This window comes from Salvia splendens, chromosome 12 (assembly GCF_004379255.2).
Source record: "Salvia splendens isolate huo1 chromosome 12, SspV2, whole genome shotgun sequence".
NCBI classification, from domain to species: domain Eukaryota; kingdom Viridiplantae; phylum Streptophyta; class Magnoliopsida; order Lamiales; family Lamiaceae; genus Salvia; species Salvia splendens.
This window is the reverse complement of record NC_056043.1, coordinates 10,764,801-10,782,789: the sequence shown is the minus strand read 5'-3', so window position 1 is coordinate 10,782,789 and position 17,989 is coordinate 10,764,801. Positions and strand designations below refer to the sequence as shown.

Here is a 17,989-nt window from a genome sequence, read left to right as displayed (position 1 = left end):
GGCACTGTGAGCCTTTTGAACCATCTCCTCGTGTTTCGCCTGCGCCTTTTCATCAAGCGCTTCTTTCCCCTTCGTCTTCGCATCAACCGGATTGAGAGCAGCTGCGAGCCCTTGTTGGATGAGAAGTGCCTTCATCTTCATCTTCCACAATCCGTAATCGTTCTTGCAATTAAACTTTTCAGCTTCGAACCTCGACGCCATAGCAACTCCGATTCAATGATTCCTCTGATCCTCTTCCCACAGACGGCGCCAATTGTTGGAGAATCAATGCAATCGGATGAACTAAGAACAAGAAACGCGAAAGAAGTATTTACACGAATATGGAGAGACAAACTGGATCTTATATATTGATGGAATTCTGAGATTACAACATATACAATCAAGAGAGTTAAACTCTTATATCAACTCTAAAACAGCTCAAACTAACTAATCTAATCAACCAAGAAAGCTAAAGAAAAAGAGTACAAAAACGGTTGGAACAAGTCTTCCAACGGCTAGTTTTCAACAGACTTCAGTCTGCAGTGTTGGGCTCCGAAAATGGGCTTTGACCTTGGGCCTGAATGTTAATTCACCAACAACATTTATAATTCTTTTTTCAATAGTATTTTTACACGAAAGTAATTAGCATATGATTTAATATGAATAATAATTTTAATTTTTACTAAATCAACCCGCATATGAATGTTTTATGTTAAGATTATCTAGCTCCTTCCACAAAAATTAGTTTCTATTCTATTTATAGTATTTTTTCTCTATAATGAGGGGAGTCTCAATCCACTAACAATACTTCAACTACTTTTCTCTCTATCTTTCTTATTTTACCAATTATACATTAAAACATGTATCATCCACAATCTACACTATCTTTTAGTAGACGGGTTTAGTAAATTTTTGTATTTTAAATCAAACAACAATTCAGTTTAATCAGCGGGCTATTAAATGATTTTTTATCTAATTAAATTTTAACATCATCCTGTAAGTCAAGCGGGCTATTTTAGCCAGTCCTGAGATGTCGACGAACTAACATCCCTGCCCATTTGTTAAACATACACTCGTATTATTTATATACTTTAGAAGACCTCGATGATTAAAATTAGACGATCGGCAAACTTGCTACTCCTTGGTCTAAACAGCATTGTTGGTCAATGGATATTTTTACACAATTAATTAATGCCAAATGGGTATAGGATTTTACAGTCTCTCTAGATCAGATTTTGTTAATACGAGTCTGCAGTGCGATGAATCTGAAAAATCAGATTAATTCATGCATCGTATAATTTTGGTATCCGATAAAATGTTACACGATTGAGCAGAAATCATGCGAGAATATACATGCAAGTGGTAATAATTTGCAGGCGGAAATTAAATTTTTTACTATAACAAAGTGTAGCTTTGCACTTTATGACTGATTTCTTTATTACTACAAGTTGCTAGTGAATCTTTTTTTTGCATCAATACAGAGGTACACATAAATCCTTTCAAATGTCAAATGTTAGTAAAGCAATTCAAATATTGGAGAAATTGTCCACTGCATGCCGTAGTGCATCAATAACATCATAATTATGTGTGTTCATAACATAGTAGAGAAATTTGTGCACTAAAAGTTTTTTTCTTTTTTTAAAGAATGACTTACTACAAGAAAGGAAATTGAGATATGAAAGCTTTACTGGCTCCAAATCACATACATATGAAGAGAAGAAGAAAGCATAAGAAAATAGTAAAAATGACAGTTGTTTGTAATTGTATTCCCATTTGATCAAAACCTAAAAAGGTAGAGCTGGTCTTCCTTTTTCTTTTTTTCTATTTTACTGTACAATTGCAAGTTGCAATTAACATCCCCATCTGAATCCCTTTCCCAACCACATTGATTCAACACTAATTGTTACAAAACATTAATAATCCTTTGTTTCTTGGCACAATCCAACCCCATAATCTCCATCTCCCTCTCCCTCATCCTCTTCCCACTACCGCACTCAAATATATTCACCCCAAACAGCCTCACCATCTGAACCCGGTTCGAACCGCCCCTCACTTTCCAATCAATGTACAGCTGCTTATCCTGCCCCGTCGACCGCTCAAAACTCACCACATCCCCTGCCCGCAGCTCCTTCTCCTTCACGAACCGGCTCCACCCCTTCGTCAGCACATAGCTCTGGCTACTATTCCAATACGAATACCGAAATCTCCACACTTTCCCATTCCCATCTTCCAAATTCAGCAACACTCCTTTACTACTACTGTTTCCGTTTTGGAAAGGGAAGTGTTTCTCCGCGTGCTGTTTCGGTATCACAAGCCGGTTCAGTTTCCCCACGTCGCTCGGTGTCACCGCCTTCTCGAACAGCTGCTTGCGTGCCTTCGCCGCGGAAGCGAAGAGGTTTTGGCTTGGGGAGATACGGCCGCCGCCGTCGCAGCTGAAGCTGCGGCGGCTCTGGGCGAGCTCGTCGTGGTAGGTGTGCTTTCTGAGCATGTCGACGATCTCGGCCTTGGAGTGCGAGGCGAGGAAGGCGGCCTCGGCGGCGTCCTCGTCCGGCTTGAAGTTGGTGACGGCGTCGCAGCCGCGGAAGCGCTGGGCGGCGGTGTCGTAGGCGCAGGCGGCCTCGGCCTCCTCGTTGAAGGTACCGAGCCACACGCGCTGGTGCTTCTCGTATATCTGGGCGCCCCAGCGGCCGTTGGGCTGGGGCACCACGCCTTTGAAGCGGGAGGAAGGGAGCTTCCTCGACTCAGCCTCGACGCCGTTCTCGGGTGGAGGCGGCGAGGGCAGCGTCATTGAGAGGGAGTTTGTGGTGCTGCTTTCGTCGGCGGAGCTTCCGTCCATTTTTCTTTTGTGTTGTTGGAGAGAAAGAGGTGTGCAAATATGAAATGAAGTGTGGTGTTGAATTGAATGGATGTTCAAAATATATATAGTAGTAATAGAAGGTGGAATGATGGCAGGCGTGTATGAAAATAAATTATAAATAGTTGGATTGAAAAATAGATATGGAGATGTGGGTCAACCCTAGAGATGGTGAGGAAGTAGGAAGATTCATGTGGTATAAGTATAGGCACATAAACGGAATGTGGCCCTCGTTTACAAGGAAGATGTGCCACGAGATTTTGTACGATTTTATTTTGTGTATTAAATAGGAAAGAATAAAGTAGGAGAGAAAGACTAAGGTGAAGATAAATATGTTTCTATTTTTTGTAATAAATCATTTTGATTGGGACAAACCAAAAAGAAAATTGAGTTATCTTCGATGGGACGGAGACAGTATTACATACTCCTTCCCCTTTCCTTAGGAGGCACGGAATTTTATGCAGTTTTATTTTGTATATTAGGTAGAGAGAATAAATTAAGTGAAAATAATAAAGTGGTTTCTATTTTTAGTAATGAGTATCTTGGATGAGACTTATAAAAAATTGAAAGTGGATCATTTTCAATGGTATAGATGCACAATACTACGTTACAAGTAGTTGGGATTCACATGAGTGTGGACCGTGGTTGAGCCAAATCCATCCCCCCTCACTTGTCGCTCCTCATTATAAGCATGGTACACTATAACTATATGTAGAACTTTTTTTTTTAAATAAAATATTTAGGGTAAATAACTTTTGAAATGATCCCTATATCGGCATATGAAGCAAATGTTGTACGGTTTTTAGACGAGTGATCCTCGTGTCTTGATTGCATGTGATTCTCAAAATTCAAAATCGACATACATATGAGCTATAATGATTTGTCGGTGTTGACTCTTTAAGATTTCATCTTCCATTGTCAGATCAAGGACTGAATATATTCTCAAATATCGCCCAGATATTATTAATTTCCCATTACTTAATTTTATAAAACAAAAATGTATAACTAGAGTGTAAATTCCCACTACTTAATCCCAAGACTCCATAATTTGTTATTATAATTATTATTGAGATAAAAAAAAGTGCATGGTGATTGATGAAAATGATGTAAAGGGATAAAATGGTGAGAAAAAGTAGGAATGAGAAGATAGATGAGATAATATAAAAAAGAGAAAGGGTTAAAAATGAGAGAGAAGAGAGGTAGATAATGTGGAAGTGTATGGGGCACTGGTATTTGCTGGATAGAGATGGAGACAAACACAAACCCATGGCTTATCCATACTCATATTTATTCTCTCTCATAACACCTTACCTGGCATGATTTGATTCGTCCTCTCCATATTGCTTTTGTCTTATTGCCTAGGTTCACCTTCCAAATTACTCCCTCCATTATTCTCCTTTAATTTCCTCTTTTTTCTCTAATCTATTATGTCAATTCATCACAGCTTTTATTATACCCCATCCCTTTTCTAATGCACTTTAATTTTACTCCTTATGGTTTGTTATGGTTTATGTTCCCACTCTTGGAGTCAATTTTTTTACTTCTTATAAAATTATTGTAATAAATGTTACTAATATTGAAATATGAAAAGTTTAATTAATCCCAATAGACTAATATATAAAAGTGAATGTTGGAACATGTATTACTTTGATGCAAGCATTATCTTACAATATTATTAATTCGGATTTATTGTAAAAGACGATTTTGCACTTTGGAGTTTGGTTTTGGGATTCCAGTTGCTTCTTGTTTCACAAAATTCAAACATTATTTGATGTGGGCTACTACTAACTCTCATTAATACTAACTCTTTGACTACAGTATAATTTTACTATGTGCCAATAATGGCGACCAAAAATAAAATAATATTATTTATCTATATATATGGGTGTTTATCAATTCATCGAAGGATTCCGTTTCCGTACGAAGGGGCTCCCCCCTTACGGTTGGTACTTGTGATTAACCCAACCATGGTTTAATTTAGCATTATTGCACCCCATTTGGATTTTATGGTGGATTGGATTTTCTCATTGTTATTTATGTCTTTGGTCCCATTTCAATATTATCACTTCTGAACTACTTCCTCCATCCGCCATTAGTACTCTTTCCAATAACTCACTCTCCTCACATTTTATTATAAAATTAATATATAAAAATGGGTCATACATTTCACTATCTTTTCTAACAATTTTTTTTATATTTCTTAAATCTCGTGCCGAACTCAAATGATACTCCTAATGGTGAACGGAGGGAGTAACTATTTTTTGTTGCAATAAAAATTTATAAAAGAATTGCTTTCATCATTTTGTATAAATAATTGTTTTCATCAACTTTTTTACTCTTCTTTTCTATTTCTTAAAAATAGAAACTATTTCTATTTTGAATTATTTCGTAAAAATAAATTTTTAATATATATATTTTTTCTCACTAATTAAGTGGAAATCATTATCCACTATTATTTTTTTTCTTATAATCTGTCTAAATTATTAATTATGCAATAAAATTTAGGAGCGTTTGTCACAATTATATTTTAATACAGCTACTGTTGACGCAATCAACAACTCTATCTACCAATTAATAATATAATAATATGGACTGTGTGTTTTTTATTCCAAATATCTTCAATATGGCTACTTGAGCCACATAATATACTTACGTGGAAATACTAGTTAATTTTTTAGATATCAGTAAAGTGCTCTAAACCACCTAAATTTGCTCTAGTCAAATAAAAAGTAAAGAGGAATCACTATAACATGATAGTAACAAAAATAGAAATTTTGATGCTACGCTAACATTTAGACCTTGGTTCAACGTTAGGGCATCCACGACGGCAAGGATTGTACACCCGCCTATTTCTATTTTTCCTCCATTATGTTACTAATAGGGATGTCAGTGTAGCCCGAAATTTGTGGGCTGGTCCGAATAGCCCGCTAAAATTATAGTGTTAGGGATGGAAATTTCTAGCTCGATAAAATTAAAACCCGATTAGCTAGCACTCGATTAACCCGCAACCCATTAGGGTCAGATCCGAAAACCCGATGGGCGGCGGAAACCCAATAAAATTTATATTATTCTATTTTTTTACTCCTAATTCGGCACTTCATTGATTAATTTTATAATAGAGATAGCTAAAAAATAATTTTCAATTTTATATTAAATATATAAATTATATATTAAATTTTTATTAATATAATAATTGATAAATAAATTAAAAACTTCAAATTCACTAAAAACATATTTAAATTTCACGAAATATCTCAAACATTAGTATTTGATCATGTTTATGATTGAGTTTAAGCATATATCTCAAATTTATTATAATTAAATATTTTACATTTTATGAATATAACTAATTTTCATCATTATTTATTGGATTGATCACATGTTAATCTTATTGGTAGCAACCCGAAACCCGAGCTTTTAGGGTCAGGGTTGAACTTTTATAGCCCGGAAGAAATCACAACCCGATTAGCCCATACCCGATTCACCCGCAACCCGACCAGGGTTGACCCGAAACCCGACGGGCCGACCCGATTGAAATCCCTACTAGTAGTAGTAATTTATTTTTCAGTCCATACACTAACAATAGTCCGCTCAATTCCTATTTTCCACTTGAAATATTTTTATCTTTTTAAAACTTTTATGTGACTAAATAAAATGAAATATCAAAATTCAAAACAACACCTAAATACTTAATTAAGAAAAAGAGTTATAATGGAAATACTTAATTAAAAAAACATAGAAAGTAAGAAATAAGGTATGATAAAGGAAGGTGAAGATGAGGTGTTTGAAAAATGAAAAATAAGAGAAAAAAATCACAAAAAAATTTCAGGTGGGCGACCGTCCGGGCGCCTGCAATAGCAGACAATCATGCGCCCAATCAATCGGCCGGCCTTCGGGCGGACCACAAGTAGAGGGTGGGTGTCTGGGGCGGGATGATGGGACAAGGATCTTCTATAGGATGGTATCCCAAACAATGTGATTTTCTGGGCTATCGTCTACTATTGTGAGTGATCTTACTACATTTTCTAGTATAGGTACATTTAAATATGTATCGATCGTTCATCACATTGGCCAGGTTATCATCCATTAGGCCATCCACAACGCTGTCACTATACCCTCCCTTAACTGTCCCTTAAAACACTATTTTACGGTCCCCACTGTACTTTTTTACTCCATCCCTTAACTAAGGGACGGAACCTGCAACCCTCCGTCCCTTAACCGTCCCTTAAATTACTATTCATTCAATTTCATTTTATATATTTATTTTTTCAACAAATTCAATTAATAAAAAACACACTTCATTACAAATAAAATACCATTACAACATAAAAAAATACAACTTAAAAGTTAAAAAATTAAAAAAACACACAATTAAAATCCTAAGAAAATAAACGTGGCATGATTTAAAATACAATTTCATAGAAAATAAAAAAACTACTCCACCGGCGAATCATCCCCTGAAGGCGGTGGAGGTGCACTAAAGCCGGTAGGAGGCGGAAGGCCAAGTTGTGCTGCCATAAAGACAATTCCGTTCCACCAGGCTTGGTGCTGGGCGGGCGTAAAGCGGGAAGTGTCCGCCATTGTGGCAGTCATGTAATGGCCATAAGGGAGTTCGAGCCTCCCCTAAGCCCGAGCCCGAGCCAGACTGGCTTAATTCGCCTCTGCCCTTCCTCGCTCTTGCCGCCTTTGCCGCCTTGGTCCCTTGCGGCCGACGGCGCCCACTGGAGGATCCCCCGGCCGTTCCCTCAACCTCCTACGAGACACCCTCTTGTGCGCCGCTGCCCTCACCGGCGTCACCAGACGAGTATTGGCCACTCGCCATGTGCTTCGTGCGCTTGGAGGTTGAGCCCGAGCTGGAGCGGACATCGCCGGCCCACCTTTCCTCGTCCTTGACGATCTACCAAACATCAACAAATTTGAATTGTTTGGCGGTGTCGTCGTGGTAGACGCGCAAAGCTGACCTCAGAATGTCGGCGCCCGTGGATCCGCTTTAGTACTGAGCCGATTCGTTCGCGTAGATACCGCAGAATCTTTTGACCTCTCTGTCGACTCGGTCAAAGTGAGCGTGGAGCATCTTATATGTGCAGCGGCGGGAGCCCTTCGGCTTAATCTGGTGGTAGGCCTCGGAGACCTTTTCCCAGAAACACTTCCGGCTTTGTTGATTCCCGACGATGGGATCGTATGAAACACGGATCCAAGCGTTGTACACCGCCAACGTTTCTTCCCTGCTGTATGGATGCCGGCCTAGATCCCCCTCCTCCTCGCCCGCCTCCGCCTCTGCCCTGGAGCTTCCACCGCCTCGGCCTCCTCCCGGAGTGGGTTCAACGGAATAATCCTCTCGAATCTGAGATAATCCCTGCGAATACCGCGGGGCAGAGGGACGGGCGTATACATCCACGTCAAAATTGGGTGGTTGGTACCCCCCGGGAGTCGACGAACCCTGGGTGCCCGGCGTCGACGAACCGGAACCACCTAATGTGTTGTACATGCTCCCCCAGTCCGAACGAGTTGAGATCCCACGTGCCGGAGCCACCACCGCCGGTGTTTCCATCGCCGGACATTTTGTGATGAGATGTTAGATGAAAATTGGAGAGGAAATGGAGATGATTTTGGGAGAGAAGATGCGTAGTTGTGTGTGAAATGAGGATGAATTAGGTGTATTTATAGAGTAAAAAAAATATAAAAAAATTAAAAAACGGCTAATTAAACGGTAACATTACCGTTTACAATTAATTTTTTTTAAAAAAAAATTCAAATTTAAAAAAAATAATTTATTGCGTCAGCGTGACGACGCCCACTCGCGGGGGCGGCTAGTGGGCGTCACGCATGGCACCTGGGCGCGCCACGTCGTCTCGGCGTGTGGCGAGATGGCCCATCACTCGTCACGCCTGCACAAGACACGGGACGGGATCGGAACGGGATGGGGACTAGACGGGGTGTCGCAACCCGTCGAGCCACCGTCTCGTCACTCCGTGACGGAACGCGGAACACCCGCGTAACGCGTTGCGGGTGCCCTTATTGTGAATGGTCTTGCTACTTTTTTTAGTATAGGTAAATTTAAATATGTATCTATCGCCCAAACTTGTTTTACCTTATACACATTGAGGCATGCACAAATCGAACCGAACCGGCGGAGGCGGTTTGAACCGCCGGACGGTTCGACGGTTTGGACGGTTCGGTTCAGGTTCACGATTTTCAGAAACCGGAACCGCTCGTTCCGAACCGCCGGTTCAACGGTTCGAACCGGCGGTTCAAATAAAAATTTTAAAAATATATTTATTATTTATAAAAATTAATTTTTATATTTAAAAATTAATTTTCAAAAAAAATAAATACAAAAATTTCATAATATCCCGTATTTATTTGTTGGGCCTCTGAATTCTAAGAAACCATTCTTGGTTGTTTCTCTTTTATAAAGACTTCCTTGAATATTTTATGTTTCACTTTCGATGTAGGACAAAATATATTGAAGTATTTTCTTTTATAACTATATGTTTAGATCATTCATTAATCTTTTTCCAATGTAGAAGACAAAACTTTCTTTATTTTTTACATTTTATTATTTACTATTTTTATATTTATTTTTTCATAATTGCTTTTCTAAGACAAATTTGTAGTTAATAATAGCATCAACTAGAATAGTTTAGTTATAATAGTTTAATTAAATTTGAATGTGGCATGTTGCTCATAATTTGTATATTTATAGAATGTGGACATGTTCAAATAATTGGATTTAAATGTAGGTATGTTACTCATTTTTCTTAATGTATTGATTAAAATGTGCAAAAAGCAACAATTAATATAGTTTGTATAAGAATGATAAAAATAGACGATTAAAAAAGCAATCAATATTTAAATTTATTGTTTAAGACTTCAAGTCTTTAGTGATCTGTAATTGTTATTAAAAAAAGCAACTAATATTGTTGCAATCTTTTATGTGGCGCTGCTTCCTCTTCAAGTAGGAGGACCTTGTCTGTGATCACTACTTTCTTATACTAAAAAACATTATATTGAAGTGGGACAGTTGAAATCATTATCCATTCTTTAACAGTGTAACGAAACTCCATTAATAGACATTATCTTCTTATCTATACTCATTAAATGCTGATCTCAAAATGAAGCTTATGTTAGTTTAGTTGGTGGAATAGTAGTTATCTTAGCTCTATCCATTACTTTTATCTTTTTCTTTTGTTTTTTTCTATAACTACCATTTTAATTAGCTCTACTGATGACAAATAGTTTGGTTAGATATAAACTCGGTATTTGAGTGATATTAATTGGGTGTTATAGTCGTCTTGATTTAATTGATTTTAGATAGTCATATGTCAACATGCATGTTAGATTACATGTAAATATAGATATCAACACAAGACATACTTATGTCAACTACAATTTGTTGATATACATAATGTCTTAGTGTTGTCATCAGTAACATGCGTGTAAATTGCGTTGACATAATTATTAGTTATCAATTAGCAAATAATTATCTATTCTTCATATCCCTATAATCGTTTGTTAATAGTATTTGTACAAGGAGAAACGAGAGATTACTTAGTCATTATGACTACCTTATTAGTGCATTTCATTCCTCTCTTTTTTATTCATGATATATACTCGTTTTAAGATTTATTCTAATCTGATAATGGGTTGGTAAAATCTGTGATATCACGGAAAATCAGTTAATTAACTTAGTGGCATTGATGCTAAAGTAATCAGTATTCATATTCGATGCTAATATATATTTTATCATAAATATTTTGTTTATGCTACATATGTAAAGGTCACTGGAACAATGATATCATTAATGCAACGGGTTGCGTTAGTGTGCTAACTAATTTACAGTAATAACTAATAACTTTCAATTTTGTGTAATTAAAATTATCAACACAAAGACATAATTATATCAATACAATATGTAAATTTAAATATCAACACAAAGTCATAAGTTTATCAACACACTAAGATTGATAAATTTATGTGTTTGTGTTGATATTTTTAACATACAAAATTGATATTAATTATTAGTTATTACTGTAATTTAGTTAGTATTTGATCACACACCTTAACACAACACCACATTTCCACTTAGAATGTCTTAAAATTGCTAGTAATATTTTAGAAGGTGTTTGTTGCAAATAGATGGCGATAGTATTATTCAAATATTTTGAAGTTACATTTTGAGCAGAGCTTTTTAGAATTGACCATAAAATTAACATGAATATAATCAATAAGAAAAAAATTATTAATTTAGAATAACAATGTAGGAATAAAAATTACAAATTATTGCATGGAATTTCGACATCATATGTCATCATTAAATCCGAAGTTAGTTAAAAAGCAAAAAATAAATAAATAAATAAATAGTTTGGGTGTTGGTTCGTGTATATCTACTGCCTTATTTTAGCCACACATAATCGAATGATATGCCTTAATAGTTAATACTACAACGGATTGGTTAATCTCTATCTACAAACAAAAGCGCACTTTCCAACTCCTCGTGATTCATTTTTTCATGGAGGATGACTTAATATATATATAACGATGACCTATATCCCACCACTTTAATTTACTAACATTAATTAGCACGTTATGCAAAAAAATTGTTATAAATTGATATAAAATGTAAAGTGGGAATGCGGAATCTGTAACTTTAGCCGTGTTCGTTATATATTTTGGCTCTTTTTTTGAATGCCGTATTTTTCAATATTATCAACAACATACTACAAATAAAGAATAGAGATTGCTTCGGTAACATAATAATAATAATAATAATAATAATAATAATAATAATAATAATAAATACTCTTAGGCCATGTTTGATTGTCAGGATTCTGTCTGGGAAAGTAATCTGATTCCTTAAATTTTAAATTCATTGTGTTTGTTTTGGTTTTAATCAAACTGAGAAAGTAATCAGAATCCGAGAACAAGGAAACTTAGCAAAACTTTTCAGGATTCTGAATCCTAACTATTCTTAGGTATTCTTTTTCCCAATTTTAGGATTCTTACATATTTAATGCAATATAGTATAAGTTTATTATTATTATTATTATTATTATTATTATTATTATTATTATTATTATTATTATTATTATTATTATTATTATTATTATTATTATTATTATTATTATTATTATTATTATTATTTATTATAATGCTTTAAAAATAATTTAAAATTATAAATAAGTACGATTAAAATTATTATAATTATAACTATATTTTGTAATATTTCATACTAGTAATTAATAATTTATTAATTAATTAAAATATAATTATATAATATAAATCGCATAAATTAATAATTAATCAATAAAGTCGTATTGAAATTTTAAATTAAAAAAATTATGCAATTATAATGTATGTAAATATTATAATTATAATAATAATAATAATAATAATAACAATCATATTTATTATTATAATAAATGAGTATAATACTATATGTAACTATAATTACAATTATATTATTATATATTATGATGGGTAATCCATATTTAAACTATCCATCATAATAATAAATGTAATAATATAATAATTATTATTTGTAATTAATATTTTATTAAAATTTTATATTATTATTGTTTTTCATAAATAAAAAAGTAATAACTATATTTTTAGTTTGGTGTTTAAATTAAAATTTAAAATCTTGATATTTTTCAAACTCATGAAAGTAAAGTTACTAGGAATCATATTTCCGAGATTCATTTTCCCAGGAATCATTTTCCTTGCCAACTTTACTTTTCCGTCAACCAAACACGGTCTTAGAGATTGGGTTTGCGCCCATGTAAAAAGGCATAGTTTTTATGATTTCTAGTTATAATAATGTGAAAATGATATATAGAAGAAAATCGTCAATATGTATACTGATGTTGTATGCAATTAAAATTGACATTGTGATCAACTGATATTATACATATATAATACTGATATACCGATATTATGACATATAACATAGAAGAGGATTACTGATATTATGTGTGCACTGATATTTAATTACTAGTATAAAAGAAATTGATATTTTTCGTATACGAGACCACCAACGAATTTTTATAATTTTTATCAATACACTTATTAGCAAATAATGTCATCAATTTAAAACATAATATGACTAATTCAACAGCATACTACAAATAAAAATTAAAATATTTCAACATGTGAAAATTAAGAAAATGTTAAAATCAAGGCTTTTACATGCTATTTTTAAAATTGTGATAGGATAAAATTGTCCTAATAGATACTGTAGCAACCTGCTGTTTATTTCAAATAGAATAACTAATAGGGACTACATATCAAGTATGTTAGCAAGTTTTGATCCATATATAACAATTTCGTAAAGAATTAACAGTCAACCACGTTTAAAACTGATAATTGATATCGTACATTTGCACAAAATATATTTGGTCCAACACATTTTAAGTTTGTTAGCTTTTAGTGCTAAACAATATGTTTTAGTCTATATTTAACTTATCCATTAGGTCAAAATGCAGTTCACTATTAATTTTTGAAGTATATTTTATTGTTATGTGACTGTACTGGAATACAAATACCTTCAAAATATAATTTAATAAGTTTTCGCTTATTTTTCAATTGGAGGCGCAATCATAAAAAATGTATAAAACTCTACTGTATATTATAAATAAAATAACGCAAGAGTCAACTCCGTATTCCAAATTTCAACGCAAATATGGAGATACATTTCATCGAGAATTATTGTAATTCATAAATGGTGAATATTTACATAACGAAAATATACTTGAGATATAAATGTATTTATCCGGAATTTCCATTCAAAATTAAATTCTAATGCAAGCTTCACTGGCCTATTTTCTAACATCGTTTCGACTGGATCAATAAGTTAATAAGCACCCCTCGATTTTTCGACTGATTTAGTAACATAAGACTGACTTTAATAACGTAAGACCGATTGTAATTACAAATAAAGTTATAACTAGTAAAAGTTACGACATTTAGCACTTTTCTTTATCTTTATGAAGAATGTTTGACCAAATTAATAAAGAAAGTTGAAAATAAAATAGTATAAAAATTATAACAATAAAATAGCATGACAACAAAAATGGTCACAGTGCCTTTTCATTTGAATTAGTTCCTTCCAACTTAATTCTTAACAATTCACACTATCACGAGCAACAAAGGCATATTCTGTATTGTGTAGTAGTACTATTTTCTTTGACTATTAATTTATTAAAACACACATACATATCATGTTTATTAGAGGAAATTAATAAAACATTACGGGATTTTTAAATAAGATTATGAAAACAAGCAAATCTTCGGTTGCGTGGACGAACCCATCGAATCAACTCGGATTTTCTTAAATATAACCAATTAATAAGTGTATACTAAAGCTTAACCAAGAGGCAAATCCACTATTGCTTTAATGACACAATTGTGCGATGTGCATTTGTGTTCTTAATTAATCAGTATTCAAATATCCACTTACCTATACACCTCATGTAACTATATGTTAATATTAAAAATGTTCCATATTTATCTATAGGGAATAGCACATACTATTAAAAGTGATTCTTATAGTATTAAAATTAAAGCGAGGTATTAGATTAAGTTGATCAACCGCCTAAATTGAGTCATTCGACAGATTTATAGTATGGTTTATTTTATATATACTTCATGATTTAAATTATATTTTCACATACCATATATAAAATTAAAGATAATTTTACGAGGATTATAACGAAATATCAATTGCATAACTTCCGGTGAAAAAAATTGAACAAAAATATAATTTCTATATTTCTCTAACAACTTAAAAAGGAGTGCTCTAATTGCATTGCTATGATGTCCTAAGTCAATATACATAATGTTATAAGTTTAATGTACACAATGACGAATAAATTTTAATGTTGTTAAGTTTGTTTTCGAATTTGCAAGCAGTTGTATGTGGTTAAAAAAATATGTTGTGCGGTCTAATGTCCAGTATTACATGTAATGCAATATTAGTACAATTATAAATCGGAGCATTTTATCCCTTAATGCCCTATTCACATTAAATTTATGCTTGCCGAAAACTCTGGATCTTCACCATCCCCTTTTTGATATAAGGGGTCATATTTAACCTTAATTTTGACATAAAAGTAAGATTTACTTTATCCCTACCATTTTTATGTAAATGTATGAAGGGTCATAATAAAGTGCAAATGATACTCTAATGCATAACCAGACCAATCAATGACTATTAGAACTTAAAATGAGTGGACAGAATTAATATATATATATATATATATATATATATATATATATATATATATATATATATAGGGAGATGATCAAAATAAGTATGTGTTTAAATCCAGAAATGCAGACCAAATCTCAGCCCTAGGATTAGATGATCTAATGGTCAATAATTAACCAAAAACACGGAAGGTCATAATTAAGCAATTTTAGGTCATATTATAATATTTGGATTTAATGTCATACTAAGATCGTTTTAGGTCATGCTTTGTTAGCATGACCTACAAATTACCTAATTATGACCTAAAAGTGCCCTAATTATGATATTGTTCTGCGTTTCTGTATTTAAATCCAGTTTTGCATAGATCAAAACCCTATATATATATATATATATATATATATATATATATATATATATATTGGGGGAGTGTTAAGGTCCTTTTGCTTCCTTAGAGTTAAGTTCCTACTTAATGTGAACCATTAGATTAGATGGATGGAAGGACCGGATGAAAACTTGATAAATGATCCCGTGTTGCATTATTAGGTCTAATCTGTGCATTATATGGGTAAAATAGTAAAACAGCATTGACTCAAAAACTGCTCAAAACGGAAGGAGCGGAAATTAAGCGGGATTTTGCTATGACCTTCCATCTACTCACTCTCTCTCTCACTCCAAACATCTCACCCTCAATCCATCACTGCAAATCGTCTCCCCAAATTCCGCCCACTTTCCAAACCCTAGCCGCCACTGGAAGCAACCGGAAATCTACATGGAGCGTCGATTTTCGTCCGTTTCACTGTCCAAACCTCACTCCCATAGTGCGCGACCATCTAGTTGAAGGCGACGAAAAGTTAGGGTTGAAAAAGGTTAATTTTCGTCAGAATACCCACCGTTAATCGCCGATATTCACTGCCTACCACATCACCTACTCGTCGATTCACTAATTTTTCCCCAAAAAAGTTACTGTTTTCAAACTCGCTTTGGTCGCGATTTTCTGTAATCATAAAAGCGTTTTCATTTTGGTTAGGGTTCTGTCTATTATTGAATGTGTAATTATTTACTAGTATACAATTGTGTATTGGGCGATTATGTAGAGGAAATTTTACATTTTTGTTGATTTTTCGTTCGTCTCACAGATCTAGTATGACGAAAAGAGGCAGACCTTCAAGAACTCAACCAATCCAGGGTGCAGGTGAGCAATCTATTGCATTTGCATTTAGAATTCCTCGAGTAGTTGTACATTATTGTAAGCAGTGGCGTGCATTATGATTTTTGGTTAAGCTAGATCAGTCGGTTTAATCAAGTAGAATTTCTTTGTGCAATATTTGACTGCTTGTGTACATGGGTGAATGGGTTTCGTGTAATATTCCTTTGTGCATTATTTGATTGATTGTGTACATTATGTATCAAATATTATACATTATTTATCAAGTATTATGCATTATTTGACTGCTTGTGTACATGGATGAATGAGTTTCGTGTAATATTCCTTTGTGCATTATTTAATTGATTGTGTACATTATGTATCAAGTATTATACATTATTTGTCAAGTATTATGCATTATTTGACTGTTTGTGTACATGAACCCAACAGGTGAATGTAATATACCTTTGTGCATTATTTGATTGCTTGTATACATTATGTATCAAGTATTATACATTATTTAATATAAATGCGACACAATATTGATACATTCCATTATAATCATGTTCTGATATTGTATGTTAGACAGCAGCGAAGCAGCCTAGATTGGACATCGACGAAGCGGTCGATGATGTTATTCCCATTGCGATTGCACACAAATTCCGGGAGAGATTGGCCGAGCAAAGGGCCGAGACAAGTACCGCTCATGAAGAGGCTGGGCAGAGGAAGAAAAAAAAGACTCAGCAAACAATATGTAGTGTGATTCTTGCAAACAAAATCATTTTTGGGTATTAGTGTATGATGACATTAACTCAAAACATGTAATTGATGTATATTACCGAATAATGAAACGTCACTCCATAATAATGGCAAATAGGAAGACAATAATGTAGAACAAGTTAACTGTATTTTAATAATAATGTACAACAAACTGAATATAATGGATGCAACAAACCGAATAATGAACGTAATATGCTTATTAATTAACTGTACTAGAATATTAATGTACAATACATTAAGTGCTTGTGAATAATAATGTACAACTTCATGAATAATAATGTACATTAACAGTTTCATAATGCAATGTATAATGTACACAATGTGTCTAATAATGAACTGTACTTGAAAAATTGTGTACAATAAGTTAAATGCTAGTAACCAATAATGTACAACTTTAGTAATAATAATGCACATTAACAGATTAATAATGCATAAATATTATGTATAAAATGTTGACAGTGGTAATACTAATAAGACTAAGACAACGAATTGATTTATAAGATTATTCCGAAAAAAAATCCAATAATGTTGTGAGGTGCAAAATACATCAACTTGTACTCTTGCCTTGCTGTAGCTCATTCCTTGTTTGCACGTATCCAAACCAACAGCGCGGACATATACATCGTAAAACGCAAAAGTGAAAGCTAGTGATTGGGACGACGGACTTCAATTTTGGAGAACATTCAGGTACAACCACCACTGTTTAAAATCGCAAAAAAAAAGGCTCAGCAAACATATACATTATAGATCATAAATAGTCCATTACTGAGTCAAAAAAGCATTACAACGTAATATATGTCCATTATGTTTATGAGTTAAAATCACTCCCTAACCGAGATGATATCTAAACCCTAGATGAATGACTGAAACTCGGGAACATAGACGACGGTTTTGTTACTTACAACATACTACAACCTAGCCCCAAGGATTGCTAAACCCTTGGGGGATACACGAAACGTGCGCCGAACAATAAAACATGACCAATCACAAAAAAGGCTCAGCAAACATATACATTACAGATCAT

The 17,989-nt window shown here is 33.7% G+C and overlaps 1 protein-coding gene across 1 annotated transcript; it reads right to left on the bottom strand.

Moving 5' to 3' along the window:
* Positions 1 to 1,715: 1,715 nt before the first annotated feature.
* LOC121757018 (AP2/ERF and B3 domain-containing transcription repressor TEM1-like) lies at positions 1,716 to 2,979 on the bottom strand. Its single transcript, XM_042152478.1, has one exon. It carries the CDS (start codon positions 2,813 to 2,815, stop codon positions 1,883 to 1,885), a length of 933 nt encoding a protein of 310 aa, XP_042008412.1. The 5' UTR covers positions 2,816 to 2,979; the 3' UTR covers positions 1,716 to 1,882.
* Positions 2,980 to 17,989: the final 15,010 nt, after the last annotated feature.